The sequence below is a fragment of the Neospora caninum genome, chromosome VIIb (assembly GCF_000208865.1).
Source record: "Neospora caninum Liverpool complete genome, chromosome VIIb".
Lineage (NCBI taxonomy): Eukaryota > Apicomplexa > Conoidasida > Eucoccidiorida > Sarcocystidae > Neospora > Neospora caninum.
This window is the reverse complement of record NC_018394.1, coordinates 3,241,643-3,260,741: the sequence shown is the minus strand read 5'-3', so window position 1 is coordinate 3,260,741 and position 19,099 is coordinate 3,241,643. Positions and strand designations below refer to the sequence as shown.

General features: G+C 53.3%; 3 protein-coding genes across 3 annotated transcripts; 2 read left to right on the top strand and 1 right to left on the bottom strand.

The window, feature by feature from the left end:
* Window positions 1-2,047: 2,047 nt before the first annotated feature.
* Window positions 2,048-4,909, top strand: NCLIV_028060 (conserved hypothetical protein; the record flags this gene model as incomplete). The annotated part of the gene is made up of 4 exons (XM_003883000.1): window positions 2,048-2,441; window positions 2,922-3,176; window positions 3,661-4,131; window positions 4,386-4,909. 4 exons carry the CDS (start codon window positions 2,048-2,050, stop codon window positions 4,907-4,909), a joined length of 1,644 nt encoding a protein of 547 aa, XP_003883049.1.
* A 1,411-nt stretch (window positions 4,910-6,320) lies between these two features.
* NCLIV_028050 (conserved hypothetical protein) lies at window positions 6,321-7,896 on the bottom strand (the record flags this gene model as incomplete). Its single annotated transcript, XM_003882999.1, has 3 exons — window positions 6,321-6,470; window positions 6,633-7,039; window positions 7,608-7,896. 3 exons carry the CDS (start codon window positions 7,894-7,896, stop codon window positions 6,321-6,323), a joined length of 846 nt encoding a protein of 281 aa, XP_003883048.1.
* A 2,100-nt stretch (window positions 7,897-9,996) lies between these two features.
* NCLIV_028040 (conserved hypothetical protein) lies at window positions 9,997-17,598 on the top strand (the record flags this gene model as incomplete). The annotated part of the gene is made up of 7 exons (XM_003882998.1): window positions 9,997-10,072; window positions 10,614-10,708; window positions 11,194-12,657; window positions 13,288-13,479; window positions 13,970-14,056; window positions 14,371-14,538; window positions 14,983-17,598. 7 exons carry the CDS (start codon window positions 9,997-9,999, stop codon window positions 17,596-17,598), a joined length of 4,698 nt encoding a protein of 1,565 aa, XP_003883047.1.
* Window positions 17,599-19,099: the final 1,501 nt, after the last annotated feature.

Here is a 19,099-nt window from a genome sequence, read left to right as displayed (position 1 = left end):
TTCTCGTATGAAGACTAGTCAGAAGATAACCTGACGAAAAAAAGTAAGGGCACCTAACTCCAGGTCTAGAAAAGACACAGGTTACATTAAGCAGCTGTACTGGCACCCAACCCTGGGACGGATGGCTGCTATGTTGGAGTGAGTACGGCAAGCAATACCCAACTTGTACCCGATTCAGTAATTCCTTCTGTGTGCGTCTACATGAAAGCTGTGGTTACCTGGCCCGTTGCATTTATATGAAGCCTCCGTTTGCAATTAGAGGTGCTAAAACGGAATCCAAATATGTCTCGAAACAAGGATCGGAACGCGCGTGATGCTGTATATACAGCGGCTGCCTTCACTCGTATGGCTATCTCTTGGTTCTTTTCACAGCGCTGACCGGGATTTTGTTCTGGTAGGGAAGCTGCCCGTTCCGCGAGGACTTACTAATGTTTACGCGTTAGCTTCAACAAAAACGTGGAAGTAGCGCCAAGGACGACAGCGAGTACAGAAAACTGTTGTATCGCGATACAAGATATCAGTCCACGCCACTCCGCCGCATGGGTATGCGCCTCCCGTGTCAAACGCGGCTTTGACCGTCAGCAAATGGCTCTCCAACGGGGGGACGGACACAAAAAGATTATATCGCCAGTTTCCTCGAAAAGCATGACGCCACGTAACTCGACAGGAAAGACATGGAATGAACTGACAGTCTCCTGCGGATACTGTATACCAACTTGGGAAATGTCCTCAAGCTTGTTTGTTGTTTTATCAGGCTCATCGCCAGGTAGTAGGGGGCTGTTTTTGTTGCTTTAATCACGAGAGAGGTACGGATCGATTCACCGAAACCAAAAAGGAAAAAGGAGGAATACAGAGGCACCAGTACAGGTAGAAGCAATGTTTCAGCGTTGTATCCTCTCCAATGTTCCTGCTAGAGAGTCAGTGACAACTTTTTGTTGAACGTCCCTGAGCTCTCACCCTCAGCCTACCAAATGCTGCCTACCTAACCAGGCCCCCAACTACTGCCCCAATAACACGGAACCACCAATAGCAACAAGTTTTTTTTCGCCACATGCGCATATTTACCTCATTAATCCTGGCAGGATTCGAAACTGCACAAAGCTGTGTTTTTCCGTACCATTAGACGATATCTCGGATTGATCAACGATTATCTGAGATTCGAAATTGGAATACCCGAATCGTGACACGCCGATATTATACCTTGAGGTTCTCAGTGGATACAATTGCTTTTATTTATGAAATTAAACATAGGTTGTCTAGAAATCGAACTCAAGGGGATTTCTTCGATTAAAAGCCACAGCAAATGCCTGGGTCGATCTCAATAAATATCTTCGGTTGTATCCTCAGCCTCGAGAGAGGGCGTAGTTGTCGAACACACGCACCCCGTGCGTCTCTATTATCTGATCCATTAAATAAGCTACCTCTCCTCTGTACGTTGCTGGTACGTCGACCGTGAGTAGTTGCAGCTAGACCAGGAAGCAGGTCGAAGAGGGTAGCGATGCGAGTTATTTAGCCGTCCGCAAGATGGGGAAACAGAACAAGTTCGCCGAAGGTCTTTAGAAACTCAGATTCATGATGTTTCACCAGCAGACGACAAACTCACTCTCTCACGCTGCTGATACTGGTGGAAGCCGTCGCATTGCGTTATCACGACCGTACGCTTGGGCCATTCGAATGGGGGCATCGCCGCCGACTGGTATCTCTCTCGACGACTCGCTCACGTTTTCTCGATGGAAAGCTGCGAGCTATGTGCTTGCGTTCTTCTGTCAATCGAGCTAATTGGTGGGCATAGTCAGGGCCCACTCACTGTCAAAATTTCGTTGAATTCGTCGAATTCGTGGAGTCAATAAAGTTGCCGTGCATCCTTCCCACCGCGTGGATGAAATGTGTCGGTATTCATGTTTCCGTAGTTGAATGCTCATTTCTTTTAGTGTGCTCGGTTTTTGGTGACACGGCGACGGATTGAGGAGGGGTCAGTCTCAAGTGGGGGCTCACATGTTGCGGGTTGTTAGTCTGTTCCTATTCCCGCAGTCGATTGCACACCACGATGTACGGGCTTTTCAGAAACAGCCAAACTCCCTGCCAGCAGCCCTTGGCCCGCCTTTTGTGCTGCTTCATTTTCGTCGTTTGTTTCCGCAACTATGCAAGTTCCGCTCAAGAAGCGTCACCGACAGCCGGAGCACCATCCGATGAGTCAACAAAGGTGGAGAATTCATCGTCTGATCCACACGTGGACAGCGTGGGCGCACCTTCTTACATTATCGCAACGACCAGCACGAGTGGACTTTTGAGCAGAACAGATCTCAAGAGCACGACTAATGATGGATTTCTCGATCGTTTTCACGTTATCAGGCCGGTAGTCAGAGTCCCTAATATGGCCTTGGTCGAAGACCCCACTGGTGTGGCTGAGGGGAATTCCCTTCTACAGTCTATCATCTTCCCATCCATAGAGTATGTGAAGGTCTCACATCGCCCTCGCGTTTTGTTGAATCGCGACGGCATCTGCCTTCGAGGTGAGCGTCCACGTTGGTTTCCTCTGCGACCGGTGCCGACGCTGCCGTTTGAGGAGTGGTCCAAGAGCTTGCATATCAAGCCCCTCGTCTCCTGAGCCCTCAGGTTGTGGTCGAACCTCGTCTCCTGAGCCCTCAGGTTGTGGTCGAACCTCGTCTCCTGAGCCCTCAGGTTGTGGTCGAACCTCGTCTCCTGAGCCCTCAGGTTGTGGTCGAACCTTGGATATTCAGGTTTCTCTGTCGTCTTGGAGGTGCTTCCTGAATCTTTTTCGGTAGTCTTTGTGGACTTTACGGACGGATCGCCGGCACATCGAGCACGCCGTGGGATTCCAGTGAAGAGGCTGGTCGCCGGATTGGTGAGTATCTCATTTTTCAACCTCCCTTGCTACTGCGGTCTCTTTGTTGTTACAGAATTCGAAAGCGCCTCCGTCCGCGTGGAGAAAGTCCACGAATTCGCTGGGCGGCACCTCCTTACTCTGGCATTTCCTCGCGCAGTGTCGTTCGCGAGGAGCTCTGAATCCCCTTTTACAATCTTTGCTGAATCGATAACCAGTGATTCCATGGATCCTTCGGGATGGGATAAGAGAAGCCAGGCTTATTTGGTTTGCATGACGACGCGTCAGTTCCCAACGATGTGGCCGGAGGGGGCTACCATCAGATACCCAGGTGAGCCCGTGTTTCGCAATGTCTGCTTAATTCGCTTGGTTTCACTGAAGGACTTTCTGCAGAGTGAAGTTTGAGATTTTGTATCACGGACATTTGTTATTTGACATACTTGTATCTTTCGGTTGTGTTGCTTATTAGTGTTGAGGAAACGATTCTGAGGAGCACAGTACATGCCACGCCTTGACACAAGCCTCCTCCTGTGAAAGGCGCGACTTGTTGCATTGATTATGCACTACTCTGGTGCATGCACAAGTAAGAAGCAGTAATGTATTGTCACGCTTGGGTATTTGCATTCAGTGAGCATACAAGCAATTCAGTAGTGAAACGAACATTGACTTGCTGCCCCGCGTCAATATACTTCAGAATACGAGGCGTAGTCAAATGCCGTTCAAGCAGACGTTCTCTCTGGCCTCCAATTCTGAATCATTTCCTAATATGCCATTACATGAATACGGCCGTGTCATAATTTGGGTACAGATTCTAGCTGTGAGGCAATTTCCGAGGTTTACGACGGTCTATGTTAGACTCGAGGGGCTTTTTGTCGGCTGCGATGTTGAAGAATTCAGGAAAGGTCCGTGGGATAAACGCGTTAAAGTCACGGATTTGATCCCTCTATCTACCGGGCAACACGACGGCGCGAATTCATACGCACTGCTTCTTACTCTCTCTGTCACTGTCCCATGGCTCGCCGAAAGGCAGTCGCTGGCCTCCGAGACGCAAGGTGACTCAAACAGTGGGGAAGTAGACTTCGACATGGAAATTTTCGAGCAGGAGGAGGACAACCTTCAGGTTGAGAAGTTTTTGTTTGAAGTGGATGTAGACGTTAGACAACCGTACCATTTAGCGGTAGTGGCGGGGATGCTTCGTGAAACGGTGTGTGTCCTTTCGCGAGAAGAGAACACGGAGAAGATTCACTTCAACTGCCCAATTTTCGATCGGCTAGAGGAAAAACTAAGTAAGTGTATTGGGGAGCTACAACTTCGTTTACCAGGGGAGCAAAAGCACCGTTTCAAATATGTGCTTTACGGTTGGTTCCTGCTCTGCTTCCTTCATAGCTCTGGCTTGAGTGTTGGTTTTATGTTGAATTGTTCTGTCAGTCACAGCAAGTGGCCCTGCGAACTAGCACATGTGTCATCCGCATTCGGGCCGTGGGAACAGCAGTGGCGGTTCCCTGTGTGTATGTGTGTGCGCCGTTATCGTGCTCGACAGAACTTTTCGAGGAACACCGGCTCAATATACGGAAACGAGGTAATCAATTTGCCACTGCCGCATGGGTTTCCACAGCGGTAGCAGCTGTAGGCATTGGTAGCATGATTTGGGGATCAAGGCAGCCCCGGAAACTCCGAAGGGCACTGGATAATTCTCTTCCACAACTACTCGAATACCAGTTCAAGCTCAAGCAGAAATCTGCTCTAAGTGACATAATTCGTATGGCACGTCCATCTAACATGGTTGGCATTTGGAAGGTAAGGCAGCGAAACCCACGGGCGACAGCTGGAGGCCTTGCGGAAGGTATTGGTTTCTGGGCATTTCTTTCCGGACTTGTAGGAGAGGCAGCCACTTTCATTGGGAGGATGAAGACAGTGGATATCGAGGAGCAAGCAAATAACAAAAGGAGGGCGAATCTTTGGAAGCGAATCGAGAGTGCCGCCGCCTCGGCTATTGAGCAGTTCCGCAGAAGCACCGTGTCGAAGTTACGAGTTTTATTTATTGTTGCGGATGATTCTGCGTGAAGGAAGTGGATATCTTCTTGTTAGGGGTATTTAGCCTCTGCTAACCAGCAACTACTTTTCGCCGGGTGTTCTGGTGCTAGTATCCGGGAGGAGGGCCACTCGCCAATGCAATGGGGTCTTTTCCTTCGCAGTCGAGACACGACGTAGACGTCCGCATGACTTTTAGGCGTTGTACAAGAGGCTATGTCGGGCTGAGTTACTTCGTGCAAGGTAACGCATCCCCTCCATCAATTATCGTTCGTTCGGATGGATGTGTGGCTACCTGGCTGGTTCAACATAGCTTGAACTACTTTCACAACAAATATTCACACGCACTGTCGAACCAGAGAGCTCGCGATTCAGTAGGCGGGTTTTTCTTTAGAGGCCGTTGGCGCTCAAGTTTTTATGCGGATGTTCGGAGAAAAAGGAAATTGGTTGGCTGAGCAGCGGCTTGTCGAAATGGGGCTTGCACAACGTTGGGCTGATCTTCTCTAACCTTCGTAAACACTGCCTTCTGCTATTTTCACTTCGGTCGGCCGAACAAGAAACGTTGCCCTGTGTTGAGCTGGCCTGATTATGGGGGTCCGCATTTGTGCTGGCTATGCTGCAAAACTAGTGCGTACCTTATTTTTCTCTATACACACAGCTGGCGGCAACTCACACACTTACGGGAGGTGTTCCTTCTACATTACTTGTTCACTAGAAAAGCAATCAATCCACAGTGACGCGTCAGAAACAAAAGAAGTTAGTTAATCTATGGTCCCCGCCCCGTCAAAAAAGCCTGCAGACATGTCGAGAAGATGGAAATTACTTTCCACCTCAGGTCCGGTTACGTGCCGCTCTGGAGTGGATCCATTCTCTCGGTGTATCCGTTTATTCACACTTCTTTTGAGGCATATAAATTGGTGTGTGCGTGTCTACGTTAGATTACATGCGACAGTTCTGGCCCTTGGTCGTACCAGCCAGAGCGGGCGGGCTACTACACGATTAGCCCACAAATGGAGGTCCCGTGTGTTGTTGTTGCTTGTCCTGATGCTAGGTCACAGTAGCCGTACAGTGTTAGTTGGTTGAGTACCTCTACTGTTCGGTTGCAATTCGTTATACCTATTGCCCCATTATGTTCGGAGCTACAGAAAAAAGTTCATACCTCTCGGATGATGCACGCTACTGTAAGAACAGCCATCTCATACAGCGACGCCATGCCCCATCACGGAACCACAACCTGGCAAAACATGCACCAAGGGAATAAATACCTGTAAAAAGAGCGCCGACAGTTGATCCCAACAGATCTAGCCCATGCTGCTGCCTCTGGCATATTGCAGACCCAGACACGGCAGCACGGAAAGAACAAATTGAAGATTGTCTACCTGGTGAATACCTTGTTGGAGCCGATTTCGTGTCAACTCTCAAAATCCCGTCTTGGCGGGGATCTTTAGCAAAGGAATCGGCACCGACGTGAACTTGGAGGCACGCGCACGCCTCCCTCATTTTCCTCCACTGCTGGAACTCCATACGGGTAGGCAGTCATGTAATTTCCCGAAACATACATTGTGGCAGGATTTGCTGGCAGCAATCGTGCGCTCTGCAAAACAAACACAGAGAAAGAATGAACGCTCACTGAACAATGCATATATCCATCGATTTACCGCCAAGCAATTTACTTTGCCCTACGCAACACGCCAAAGTATGTGTGACCGTGAACCACTTCGCCACTTCCACTACTAGTCCGAATTATCACACTTACCGTGTAGGGACGATCCGTCATTTTAAATTCAGGCATGGACGTCCACTCATACATAGGGGGCTTGAAATCGCCAGTGCGTGTTGGATACTCAATTTGTACTCTGGAGAAGTCCATATTCGGGTGGTGCGGATTGTAAACAAAGCCACCTTTGGGTGCCAGTGTGTAGAATGGACCTGGCTGTTTCCCCATCAGTTCCCTTCTCAATGGCATGACCGCATCCTTGCCATATCCTGGAAGTGTTTGATGAAATGGAGTTATCATAGGACGCTGCGAGTACGGCTGCACGGAGGGGTCAGTCAACTTCTCCTCCCCCCATGTCCGCAATTCAGCGCGGCTCTGGAAGAATCCCAATGGAATGCCGTAGAGATATGAGGTAAGCCTTCGGACGAAACTAAAACCTGCGCTGCCTGAAAGCAAATCATGCACAAGATACCTCTGAAAAGCAAATCATGCACAAGATACCCCGCATGCAGGCAGTGGCTGCTGCAACCGACTCTCCAACACACGAGTGGTCAGCGACAAAATGAGGCGGACCCTACGAGACCCAGACGCCTTGCTGAAGCCGTTGCTCACTTCTATGTTGCCAAACGAGTAGGAATGCTTCGCTTCACTACCACAACCAACATGTCGTTGTCGCGTACTGGACGCGCTGCTTCGCACAAGAGCCCCGTAGTATCTATCGCAGACTAAAAGCTATCAGAAACCCATAGGTTCCGAGCATATCGTTTTCTATGATTTCGCATTGCCGTTCGAGATTGAAATATGATGGGACCCACCCTCCCAAAGTCCTTAGCCGTCACGAGGCCTTGCCCTCTTGTCCAAGCCAGTTATAGCCCATAGTCACAGCGGAAAGCATACATCTGCATTGGTCTCCCCCTCTCAGAGTGACAAAACATGTCACTGCGGTGCCTTGAATTCCAGATTGACGCCATCATTTTATTATCTACGAAGGAACCCGCTCCCTTCACACCTTACCGTTTCTTGACGGGTTCCCGGCACTCGAAATCGAAGCCGTGCGAGAGGCCACATTGGATTCGTGGGATGGGATTCGTCTTCTGCGAGAGTCTTGTTGCTCCTTCAACTCATGCGTGGGTTCAAATGAGTCGGCAAAACCAACGCTGAGTTTCCGCGAGTGTGGCTTTCCTTCTACCATCAGCGAGGGACGCTTCTGCGCCGGCGCCTCCGCTTCGTGCAATCTGAACCCCCCCGACTCGGGCTGGCCGTGCGTCGAACCACGGGGACTGCTCATGTTGGACCGCGACATTTTGACGGAGACGAATTGACGACTTGAGACTGAAACAACCTTTTATGGTTTTGTTCCGCCCACAAGTTGGCGATTTGAATGTGTACACGAAATCAAAAGCGGCGTCAAACGCTCTGTCGTCGTACGCCACCCGTTCGGTACCGTGGCACCGTGAAATCGATTGTCCTCGGTGACGGCGTAAAACCTACAGACTCCGCCCGGTATCAACGGATGCCCTACGATGAACCTGTAGAAATATAACCTGGATGTAATTTGAGGTGAAGTTACCATTTGACGTTTTCGGTGAAGATTTTATTCTGAAATAAACCCACGGTCGGTCGTAGAGGATTCACGCTTGCCCTCAAACGTGCCGTTGCCCGTGCGGACCGTTTCCTGACTCCCGGTGTTTCCCACGAACCATCGCGCTCTCGCGTGGCGAATATCGCGCGTCTCCAGCTAGCCGCCACGCCGTTTTCCGAACCTGCGCGGGGCGGATGACTGGGATCGGAAGAGAGTCGCGAGGAAGGAGAGTCGCGCAGGACACGCGTTCCCATAGCTCTCGCCATAACCTTTCACAGCGGCCGAGAGGCGCTCTTCTTCACCGCGTTTTTCCGTCAAGATGGGAGAGATCCTTCAACCCTCGCAGGCACCGGCTCAGCTCGCCTTTCAGAGACGGATGTCTCCGGTGCACGTACTGCGCGGGGAAAACTCTCTTCCGCCGCACGGACTTTTTACACTCATATGACACACTTCAAAAACCCCACTAGTGCCGAACACGAGTCAGAGAAAACTTGCGGAATGTGAAGGAGAAGAAACAAAAGGAGGGTCGGCTGGTCGATTGTATGCACCCTTCCGGGTGTACCCACCAACGGGGTGGTAGGAACGCCGTACGTAGCTCTGATGCGTGGCCAAATGAGACGGCAGAGAGAAGTATCTATTTTTGCATCGCGAAAAATCTTGTTTCAGGGGTCCTCTAAAATTAGGGGCGGCTGAACTCCCAGCAAGTGGAACATGTGGAAGGCGCGACAGTATCTGGAAAACCAAAGCCCCCCGCGCGCTCTCTTCCGGCGTTGCTCTCGTGATGCGCCTCTACGCCCGGGCAGCCAAGACTCGACACACGGGGGAGAGTGAGAAACACTAACGGATTTTCCTTACAACAGAAGAGGTCTGAGAACAGACACACGTTTGGTAAAAGCTCGTAGGGTTTTCCGGCCTTTGTCTGCCGAACAACCTCACTGCATGTTTGGTCTTTTTAACGAACAATCTCTGAGGCACCGTCTGCGGTCCGAGTCGACTACTCGGGGTTCGTGGACGCGAGGTAATTTTCTTCTCCTGGTGTAGCTCTCTCGCCTCAGAAACTAAGGGCCGTGGTTTTGGTAGTCTGCTGCTTCACTCATCGGGGAACACGCTCAAGCGTGATACATGGTTTCCTAAAAAAACACAGGCTTGAATCAGTTTAGGCAAAAGTCCAACCAGCCCACAGAAAACGTGCTGGTGAGTCCCTCCAACAGTTGGGAGGGGGCTGTGCAACGCAGTCCCTGGGAACCCCCCACCTCCCCTGCATGTCTTGCTAGTTGGAACAATTTCCAAGATACATGCGTATACGTCGACCATCTTCGTGTGTGTTTTTAAAGAAATGCCGTTGAGTTTTTCACACGGTATACACTCTGTATCTGGCTTGTAGCTGTGGTGGATTGGGGGTCCGTCCCTCTTCCTCAGAATTCCCGTTCTGCAATGTGTATCGCCTCGGTGTGCTTGGCTTTTGCTCACCGGATTCTCTTTGAACAGCACATGTTAGCGTAGACCATGTTTTGGTGTTCCTCTTGCCTTTAAAGATGATTTTCTCTCCCGGATTTTTTCCCGTTGACATTGGTGAGCAACCGTCCGGGGAAGAGTGTTCTTGCTCCACTCCTGAATGTTGGTGGACATTTTTCCCCCAGAGGGCCGTCTCTCTCTGACCTCTGTTGACGTCCAGTTCGTCCGTGGCTTTCCCTTGTTTCAGTTGCAACCCTCGCACTCCTCCACTTTGCACACCAGTTGACTTTCAGTTGACACGCCTTGGCGGTGTTTTCGCCTTCGCCACAACATCCCTCTGGCGAAGAAACAACGCTGTTTCGCGCCATGGGCGACAGCACGCTGGCTCCGCTGTTGGCGAAAGCCCTCGAGCAGCGGCTTATTGACGGCGACCAACTTTCCAGTGAGGCACGCAGCACGATCCCTTCTTTTTGCGTACCCGACGCGTCACCTATTTCGTCCGCACCTACGACTCGTAGCTCGTCGAAAGACAGCGTCTGTCTAGCGTACCTCGTATAAAGGCTCTTGGGGCACACCATTCGCCTCATGCTGGGACACTACCTAGGAACAACGAATAGCTTACGGGATCACACGCGGAGTTGCCCCGACTCTGTGAGCAGCCGCTGGCAGGCGACTCGACTCCTGCCGTTTTCGTCGTTGAACGAGCTCTGCAGGCGCGTCTTTCCCACCCTATGAGCGGAGCGTTTCGTTTCCAGCATGAGGGAATGCACACACGGAAGGGAGGCAAGACAAAAAGAGAGTTGTCACTCGCGGATTCGGGAAGAGCCGCATCGCCACTCCCCCATACCCCAGCACATAAGACTGAAAGCAGCATATATATATATATATATATATATATATATATATAAGCTTCTGTCTGTGGAAGTTTCGCAGCGTGCAGCAAGCTCTCTTGCGTTGCATGCATATCTGCTCGTTTGCGTCAGATTTCGGCGAGCTCGAATATGCTGCGGTGGCGAAATTGCTGAAGGTTGGCGAGGAGACTCTCGCGCCTGCAGTCCGAGAAGTGAAGCTTCAAGAGGTACGAGGGAGGGAGACCGTCTAAGCCGAGGTCTCGTGGTGTGCTGCAAACCGTAACGCAACCGCGGATACATGACTTCGTGACGTATCGCGTGACATCGGACTCGTGAAAGATGAATGGTGGAAAATATCTCTTTTCCGAGAATACGGCCTCGGCTCTTCAAGGCGCTGCAGGAGGACGGCGAGGGCCGCCGGAGGGGAATGCTGCTTTTCTCGGGTGAACAACAACTTTCTTCAGGTGTATTTCCTTCCCCCTTTTCCTTTTACAGCCTGCGCGCTTCCTTTTCCCCCAGAAATCTCCGTTTTCCACTTTCCATCTTACCGCCTGCTGGTGATGCCAGTTTCTTCGGCCACTTTTCAATCATGCGGTCTATGCGCCGGAGTTCATTCCGGTGTTCTCTGCAGGTGTGTTCCCCTCCGCATTTCCCGTTTTCCCTCCCTGCGGCTACTTCTCTTCGCTTGCCTCTCGGTTTTTGCTTTCTGCAGCTATCAGGAAACGATCTGCTCGACCTCCCGTTCTCTAAATATTCGGACACACTCGGCCTCAAGACCCTCCCGCAACGACGCCTCCTTCAACAGCTGCTTGCGGCTGTCCGTGCGTGGAACCCGTCTTCAGCGTCTGCTCCTGCGTGCCAAGGCGCGAAAGCGGAGCCACGGTCACGACCTGGGGAAGAGAGTGCTTCCGAGAAGCAGGCTGTGGATCGCAAGGATGAGAAACGTCCGGTGCTCGTGTCTCGCAAGCGACCGCGCGTCGCCGGGCTCCGTCGCGGGACTGCGAAATGCCTGACCGCCCCTCCTCTCGCTCCCCAAAGCTCCCCTTCGGCAAAGGCGGAGGCGACCACGCAGGGCGAGGCTGCTGAGGAAGGAAAGCTGGCCGCCTCGGCGTCTCTTGAGAACGCGCGAACTGAAGGCCCCGGCATGGAGAAGCAGACATCTGCAGGGAGCGCTACGACAGCTCGCAAACAGAAGTCTGCGGAAAGCGTGACGGAGAACGAGGCCGCGATCAACGAGAAGGAAAAGGGTGACGGGTCGGCACCTGTTGCGTCCACTTCGAAGCTGGAAAACGCACGCAAGACAGAGAAGGAAGAGAAGTCGTCACCGGCGAGGGGAAGAAGGGAGGCGGACGACGTGGAGAAAGCGAACGCCGCAAAGGCACGGGCTGAGAGAAGTTTGATGGAGCGGCTGCAAGGAGGCAAAGCAGGGAAGCCCGCGCCGAAAACGGAGGAAAGCAAACGGCTGATTTACCTGTGTGGCGAGCGGGCGGGAGTCCAGAAGAAGGGTAAAGAAACCTTCCAGGAAGTGCAGCGAAACGCCGAGACGCCTAGACTGGGTGTGCGCGAAGAGGCCGAGCAGAAGAAGTGGGGGCGCGGCACGGCGAGAGGCGCGAAAGCTCCGGTTGGACAGAGAGACAGAGACGCGACGGAGAAGGCAGCGAAGGCCACGGAGACCGCCGCCGATGCACAGGTCGAAAAAGACGCGAAGAAGGCCGTGCGAGGCACAGGACAGACGCGCGAGTCTGAGAAGAAGAAAGCTAAACCAGAAGGGGATCCACAGCACAGTAGAGACGAAAACAAAGCGGGCGAGGAGAGAATGCACGGGACACACACCACTAGCACCGAGCGCACTGCGGGGAGCGCCGCGCAAGTCTCCGCCACTTCAAGAAAGTTGAAAAGGCAGCGCGGAGGGGAAACAGAAGGAACGGAAGGCACGGAGAATAATCTGAGCAAAAGAGGCAAAGTCGCTGGGCGGAGCGAGGGAGGAACCACAACGAAGAAATTGAAAGCTCCCCGCTCATCTCTTGCCGGCGAGAAAGCGAAGGGCGGCGGAGGCAGGGGCGAAGGAAACGTCAAGAAGGAGACAAAATCAGGCATTCTCAACAAGAAGGCAGACCCCACCAAAGGCAAGAGGCAGCTTGACACACGGCCGAAAGGCACAGCAGGAGGCAGAAAAGTAAGTTGCCATTCGAAAGTCCGAGTGAATTGCACGGGAAGTTCAGTGTCCAAAACAAAACTCTGAACAAGGAATATTCTTCACTTCATATCACGTTTCCGCTCTCCGGTTTGCGCCTTCTATTAGGTCCCTTTTGGCACGATTTCGCGCCATGTCGCTCTTTCCGTTTGGCATCTCTAAAAGCAAAGCAGTACCTAGGGAATGTTTCCTGCTCGAGTCCGTGGCATCTTAACCTTCATCGCCTTTCTTTTCTGTACCTCGCGGCTCTTTTTTCTTCTCTTTCGTTCGCCGGTTTCCATCCAGAAGAGACCTAGAGGGACTGCCGTCGTGGCCGTCCATTATTATCCCTGGCCGGTGTCTCTTTCTGCTTCTGTGCGGATCTCCGGCTCCGCTCGCGCCGTTGCATCTTTGTGTTTCGTATCGTTTCTCCACCTCGCACGCGTCGATGCCCGGTTTCCGCCGCAGTTTCGACTATCGGTTTCTTCCCTTCCACTTCGATGGCCGACGCTCTGACTTCCGATCGGTTCCAGTTCCGGTGGGCTGTTCATCCCCCTCAGCACTGGTCGATCGCCTTGCGTTCTCTCCGTGATGCTGTGTTTTCTTCTTTTCCTTCTGACGTCTCCTTCTCAGGGCCCAAACCGCGAGGTGGCGGGCGAGGGAATTCTCTCGTGCAGTGGGGGTACCAAAAAAGATGCAGGAGAGGACCTGGCTTCCCTCTGTTGCCGCGTGTGCTGCATGCTTCCTGACGCCTCGATGCGCTTCGAGAGAAACCCCGAAGATCTGGAAACCATTACTCATCTTGTGGTGCCCCAGGATCAAGAGGTGAGAAGACTACCCGCTTCAAAACTCCCGCTCAAGTTCCGCTTTTGATCCCGTGTCCAGCGGGTCTGAACAGTGACACACACCAGTGTGGCGCGGATTGGAGGGATCTGCTGCGCGGCGTCCTGGCTGGTGTCCTGTGAGACGTTTTCCCCCCTTTGTTTCTGTGCGGTCCGTGCTCGCCGAGTTTTGCACGAAAGGGCTCCTTCGTTCCAGGATTCAGGCGCCGCTCCACGCTGCGTCAAAATCGGGGATCAAGACGCTTTGCTTTTCGACTGCCGTCAATGCGTTCCACCGTTTTTCTCTCTCTGATTTCTCTTCGCTCCAGCCTTTCCGTATCTCGACGGCCTGCGTCGGAACTCAGTTTTTGCTTGAACTTTTTGCTCCTGACTCCGCACGGCTTGGATCCGACACACTGTGTGCTCCTCCGCGACTGCTCGACTGCTTCCCCGTTTTCCGCTGTGGGGGTTTCTGCGCTCGCCTTGCTCCGTAGAGACCGACGCTGAAGGTTCTGTTCGTCCTCGCCACCGGCGGCCACGTCGTCAGCCCCCAGTTTGTCAAAACTGCAGACGCGAAAGAGGTAAGTCCGCTCGGACCGTTTCCCGTTCTCTCGCGCCTTGCTTCTCCAAAGACTGGTGCGGTTCGTCCGCTGCCAACCAGAGAACTTGCTCGCTTTCTGGCTTGCGTTTGGAGTCTTACGTGATTTGTGTCGAAGTGCACGTTGCCACTGAACACTTGCGGCTTCGTTTTTGCCGGCATGCACCCGCTTCTCCTTTTTGGAACTGAAACCTCTGTGGATGGAACCCGCCTGCGGCGGTTCAGTGGGCTGTCTAGACAACCCAAGAGCCTTTCTGCGGTTTGCGTGTGCGGGTTGCGGCTCTGCGAAATCGGCAGACTTGGCCGCGCACTCCTTCCGCCTTTGAGATCTACCACTTCCCAACGCGCCTCCACCGGAAGACCATCCCTCCTCCTCTCAAAGGGAAACGCGTCGCTGTCGCGGGTGTCTTTCCGCGGGCGTGCGCCTCGAAGGGAACCATGACGAAGGGTCTCCTCTGCCGGCTGGTGCGTTGAAGTAACTCCCAAGAAGACACAAACAAACGATGTCATGAAAAAAACACGAGGTCAATCGCTCTCGTGCGTGAACGCGTCACGGAAAAAAGAATGACTCTGGACAACGAAGGACGAGACTCCTCTCATCACGACGCAAAGCCTGTCAAAAGACCTTGTCATTTTAAAAACCACTCTAGGAGGCCGCTGCTTGTTAGCACCGTTGTGGGCTTCGTTCACGTCTTGTCTCTCGAAAAATCGCGTGTTTTTGCCTCTTCTTTTCCGTCGACTTGCTTCGCTTCCCGCGTTTCACGGCCCGTTCCGTTTTATGTGCTCATTGCGATTGCTTGTCTTCTTTTGTGCGCCTCCGTCGTTCGCGGCACTGGGGCCGGTATCTCGCTTTTTTGCTCGGAATTCAATCGTGTCGCTCTTTCCAGTCTTGGCCTGTTTCTTCCGCAGATTCAGCTCTGCGGGGGCGTTCTCCTGGAGCCGTCTGACCGCGTCCCGAGCAGTCCCGAGTTTCTCGTGTGCCCAGCAGATTTCTGTGCGAAGCCTCTGGAGAAGCCCGAAAAAGCGCAGGGAAGGCACGGGAAAGACAGAGAAGGGACAGCAGCCGAGCCACCCGCTCCGGCAGTTTCCGTCGACGTCGTGACCGTTCACTGGATTGTCGAGAGCATTCGCACTTGGAAAATGGAGCCTGTCGAGTTGCACAATCACCCGCACGCCGGGGCGATTCGGCGCCTCTTCGCCTTCTCTGCCCTCCCGCCCAGGGAGTTCAAAAGTGAGACAGGAGCACAGAAAGAAGAGAAGACAGAGGCGGACGCCGAAAAAGTTCAGGTGAAAGAAGGGGAGAAGGAAGCGAAGAAAGGCCAGGTGAAAGAAGCAAACTCAGGGCGACCGAAGGAGAAGGCCGTCCCAAAAAGGAGCGACGCGAAGAGCTCCGATCGGCAAGCCGAGCAGGACGACGCAGAGAAGAACGCGGCACCGATTCCGGGGCAAGACAGAAAGAGAGGCTGCGGTCAAAAGCAAGAGAAAGAAGGAAAAGGGGAGAAGGCGAGTGAATCTCGAAAGGCTGTGAAGCACACACCTGCGGCAACAGGCCGTGCGAGGTCAGCAAGAGGGAAAGATCAACGAGGAACTGAAGAAGGAAGAACCCGACAAAAGGTGACCATTCAGGCGCAGCAAGGTAGCAGAGAGCAGGCTGCAGCGGAGAAGAAGAGCGGGAGCGACAGGCCTCCTCGCGCCCGTTCTGATGGAATCGCCGGGAACGCCGCGAAAGCGAAGCGGCAGGAAAGTGGGAAAAGGAAGGGCATTGAAAAGGAAAAGGAGCAGAAACCGACAGGCGGTGATGCGGAGAGGGTCATAAAAGAGAAAACGACTGTCAAGGAGACTCCAGAAAGAGAACTGCAGCAGCGGGAAGACGAAGGTCTTTGGACGAAGGACGAAGAGCCGGAAGGAGGGGAGGCGCCGGTCGAAGGGGAAGTGAGGAAGAGAAGGAGAACAACTGGAGACAACGTGCCCAGAGAAGTTGAACAAAGTGAGAAAGCAGTCAGGGGAAGAGGAGCGAGGAAAACCGAGGAGAGGGCGGAGAAAGACGACGAGCGTGAAGAAGAGGAAGAGAGTGAAGAGGAAGACGACGATGAAGAAGAGGAAGAGAGTGAAGAAGACTACTCGTGTAGCGAACAAGTTGAAGACGAAAGCGAAGATGAGGAAGAAGACGCAGAAGAGTCGGGCGACGACGCAGAAGAGTCGGGCGACGACGCAGAGGAGTCGGAAGAAGAAACAGAAGAGTCGGAAGAGGAAGAAGCTGACAACGATACGAGATTCCGAGTCCGGAAACGAAACCGAAAGCTGTCGAGGAACGAGGGAGATGGGAAGTCTGCTGCGAAAGAAATGAAAACGAAACAACCTCCTGCTCCCGCTGCTTCCCTCACCTCGAAGTTTGGCGGGCGGCCGGCGTCAGAGTCCGCGCTTTGCAGTCAGATGAAGAAAGGAGCACAAGACCCGGAAGGAGAGAACACAGAGATGGAGCACGCACAGACGATGGAGGAAGAACAGACGATGGAGAAAGCGGAACTTGTTCTGTGGCGCGGTTCCGAGGGAGAAGGCGAACGACAGCACGAAGGGAGAGGCGTTCCAAATCCGACAGAATTGTCAGAGGAGGAGGAGCCAGAAAGCGACAGGACGGCTGTGCGCAAAGACAGAAAGGAAGAGGATGCGACTGTGGATATCGCAAAAACTGTCTCGTCGGGAGGAAGCGAAGTTGCGGAGAGAGAAGCAACGCCACAGGAAGGCCCGCGCGATTTCCCGCAAACCGAGGAAGCAACGCAGAGTGGAGAGGAACGCGCCGCACCGAAGGAGCACACAGAAAAAGGGGCAAACGCGCTCTCGGATCGAGCCAGCGAGCGTCGGCGGGGCCTGCATGCAGAAGAGCGAGAGGAGTCCCGTTTCTCGAACGGGAGTGGCGACACTGCCGCCGAAGCGAACGCGGCTGGGAGAGAGGAGAATGGCCACGAGGAAGATTGGCTGTTCGCCGACGGCGACGGAAACGGAAGCGAGTGCAGCGACGAATTCGAACTGGGCCCTTCCCAACTTGCTCACTTCCACCTTGTCGACTTTGGCAGCAGTGACAGCGAGGACGGAGAGGAAGAAGCGGAAGGAGAGGATGGAGAGGAAGAAGCGGGGGAAAGGACGGATGTGGAGGAAGGACACGGCAGCGAGGGGCGCTCTGCGTTGGACGAGGAAGAACGAGAACGAGAATTTGGACACGATTTTGAGGCAGCCACTGAATTAAGCAGCGACGGGGAAAAGGAAGAGCGGCCCAGTCGGTCTCCTTCCCCCGAGCCTTCGCGGGGACACACGTCTCTGCTCTTCTGTGCGTCGCAGTTGCAGAGAGACAAACTCTCGGAGAGCGTCGCACTTTTCTCGGAGTCACTGAACAGTCAGGCAGACGGCGAGCTAGCACACGCAAAAGCATCCCAAGCCTTCTCGCCGAAAGACACGAGAGGCAGGGAACTCTGTGAAGAGGCCCTCTGGGACAACGACGAGAACGTCCGCCCCGGGATTTGTAGGTAACGGGACAAGAATCCTTGGGCGTCTAACGCTCTCGCCGCAGAAGACCTTTTCGAGTAACTTCTGGGTGGGTTTAGAGGGACCAGCACGAATCGATGCAACGTGCGAAGCTGACGCCGGTGCACCCGTCTTATAAGCGTTTTCTGCTCGTACGGCTTGCTGCTCGCGCGGCCGCACACGGCCGAAATGAAGAATAGCGATCCATTCACCTCTCGACTATGTACTTACTTTGACTAGGGACAGAAGAGGGAAGTCTATGCACAAATACACGCACTTACACGCGTTTCTGCTGTGTGACACGAAGTGGTATGATCGCAGCTTGGTTGTGTTGAAGACCATGCATTTCTCGAGTGTCAGGTTGCTTCGTTTTTGTCGACAATCGAAGGCGCCGACCGCCCGGTGGTTTATAGAAAGCGTGGAAGGGGAGGCGCTTCTTGCGGGAACTAAATCGCAGCCACATTTTTATTTTCTGCAAACTGATCGAACTCGTGAACGCCATCGTTTCAGATTGGAGCCCCGGTTCGACAGATAGAGGAGACCGGCAGCAGCCGGTTCCTCCTCTGTATCATGTTCCCACGTATCCACACGGCAACTCGCCTGATGCGCATTCGTGCCTCCTATCACTAACGCACGGGAAATTCGCTTTTTGCCGACCAGGAAACCGCTCTCGTTTCATTCCCCTCCGTGGGTCCGGTGAGAGGACTGGTCGGCGTTTGGTTCTTTCATTGTAAAAAGAGCCGGCGTTCCGAACTCTTGCCCCGGGGCATTTCCAGAAACGGAGCCGGCTCCCTCGTGGATCGTTCAGCTACAGAGAAAGGACGTACGCAGAGGTGTTCTGACGCAGTGACGTAAACGAACGCAGCCTTTCTCCCATGGTTCCTTTCCCTCTGTTTAGAACAAAGGGGAAACTAGAAGAAGAGGCGAGGCTCTCGCTTCTTAGGGTGTGTGTTTCGACCGTGTTCGGATGGCCAGTTTGCGTGTTATGCCTTAAGGCACCTGCTTTTTCGCGGTACTTTTAATGTTAGAAAACAAATAGGCAACCACGCTGAACCGTGCGGGTTCTACAGAAATACAGAGAAGCCGGCGTCGGCTATCTATCCCCCTCTTTTAACCGCACCGGCCTCACGAAATGCAGAACACCCAGTCGCTCGCTCCAACCGCCCAACCCCTCGAAGAGTCGCCCGCCGGCACTTTGCCCCCAAAATTCGTCTACTCTGCCTGTCGCGAAAAGAGACAGTGAGGGCGGAAGGGCTCTAACGTTTACAAAACGTTCCCCACAACGATGGACTTTGCACAGTTCTGGAGATCCATGAAAAGAGTGCATCCCCCCAGCGAACGTGAGAGTCATCGGCGGGATCTCACACCACCCGACGTTCACGGAGGGCGTTTCGGTTCCTGGTTTCAATCGAAAAAACTTTCAGAGATGAGACGAGTTTCTAAGTGCCCCGCCAAACAGCTGTCTCTTCCGCGCGCCAGTCGCTGTGTGAGCCCCTGTTTTCGACGT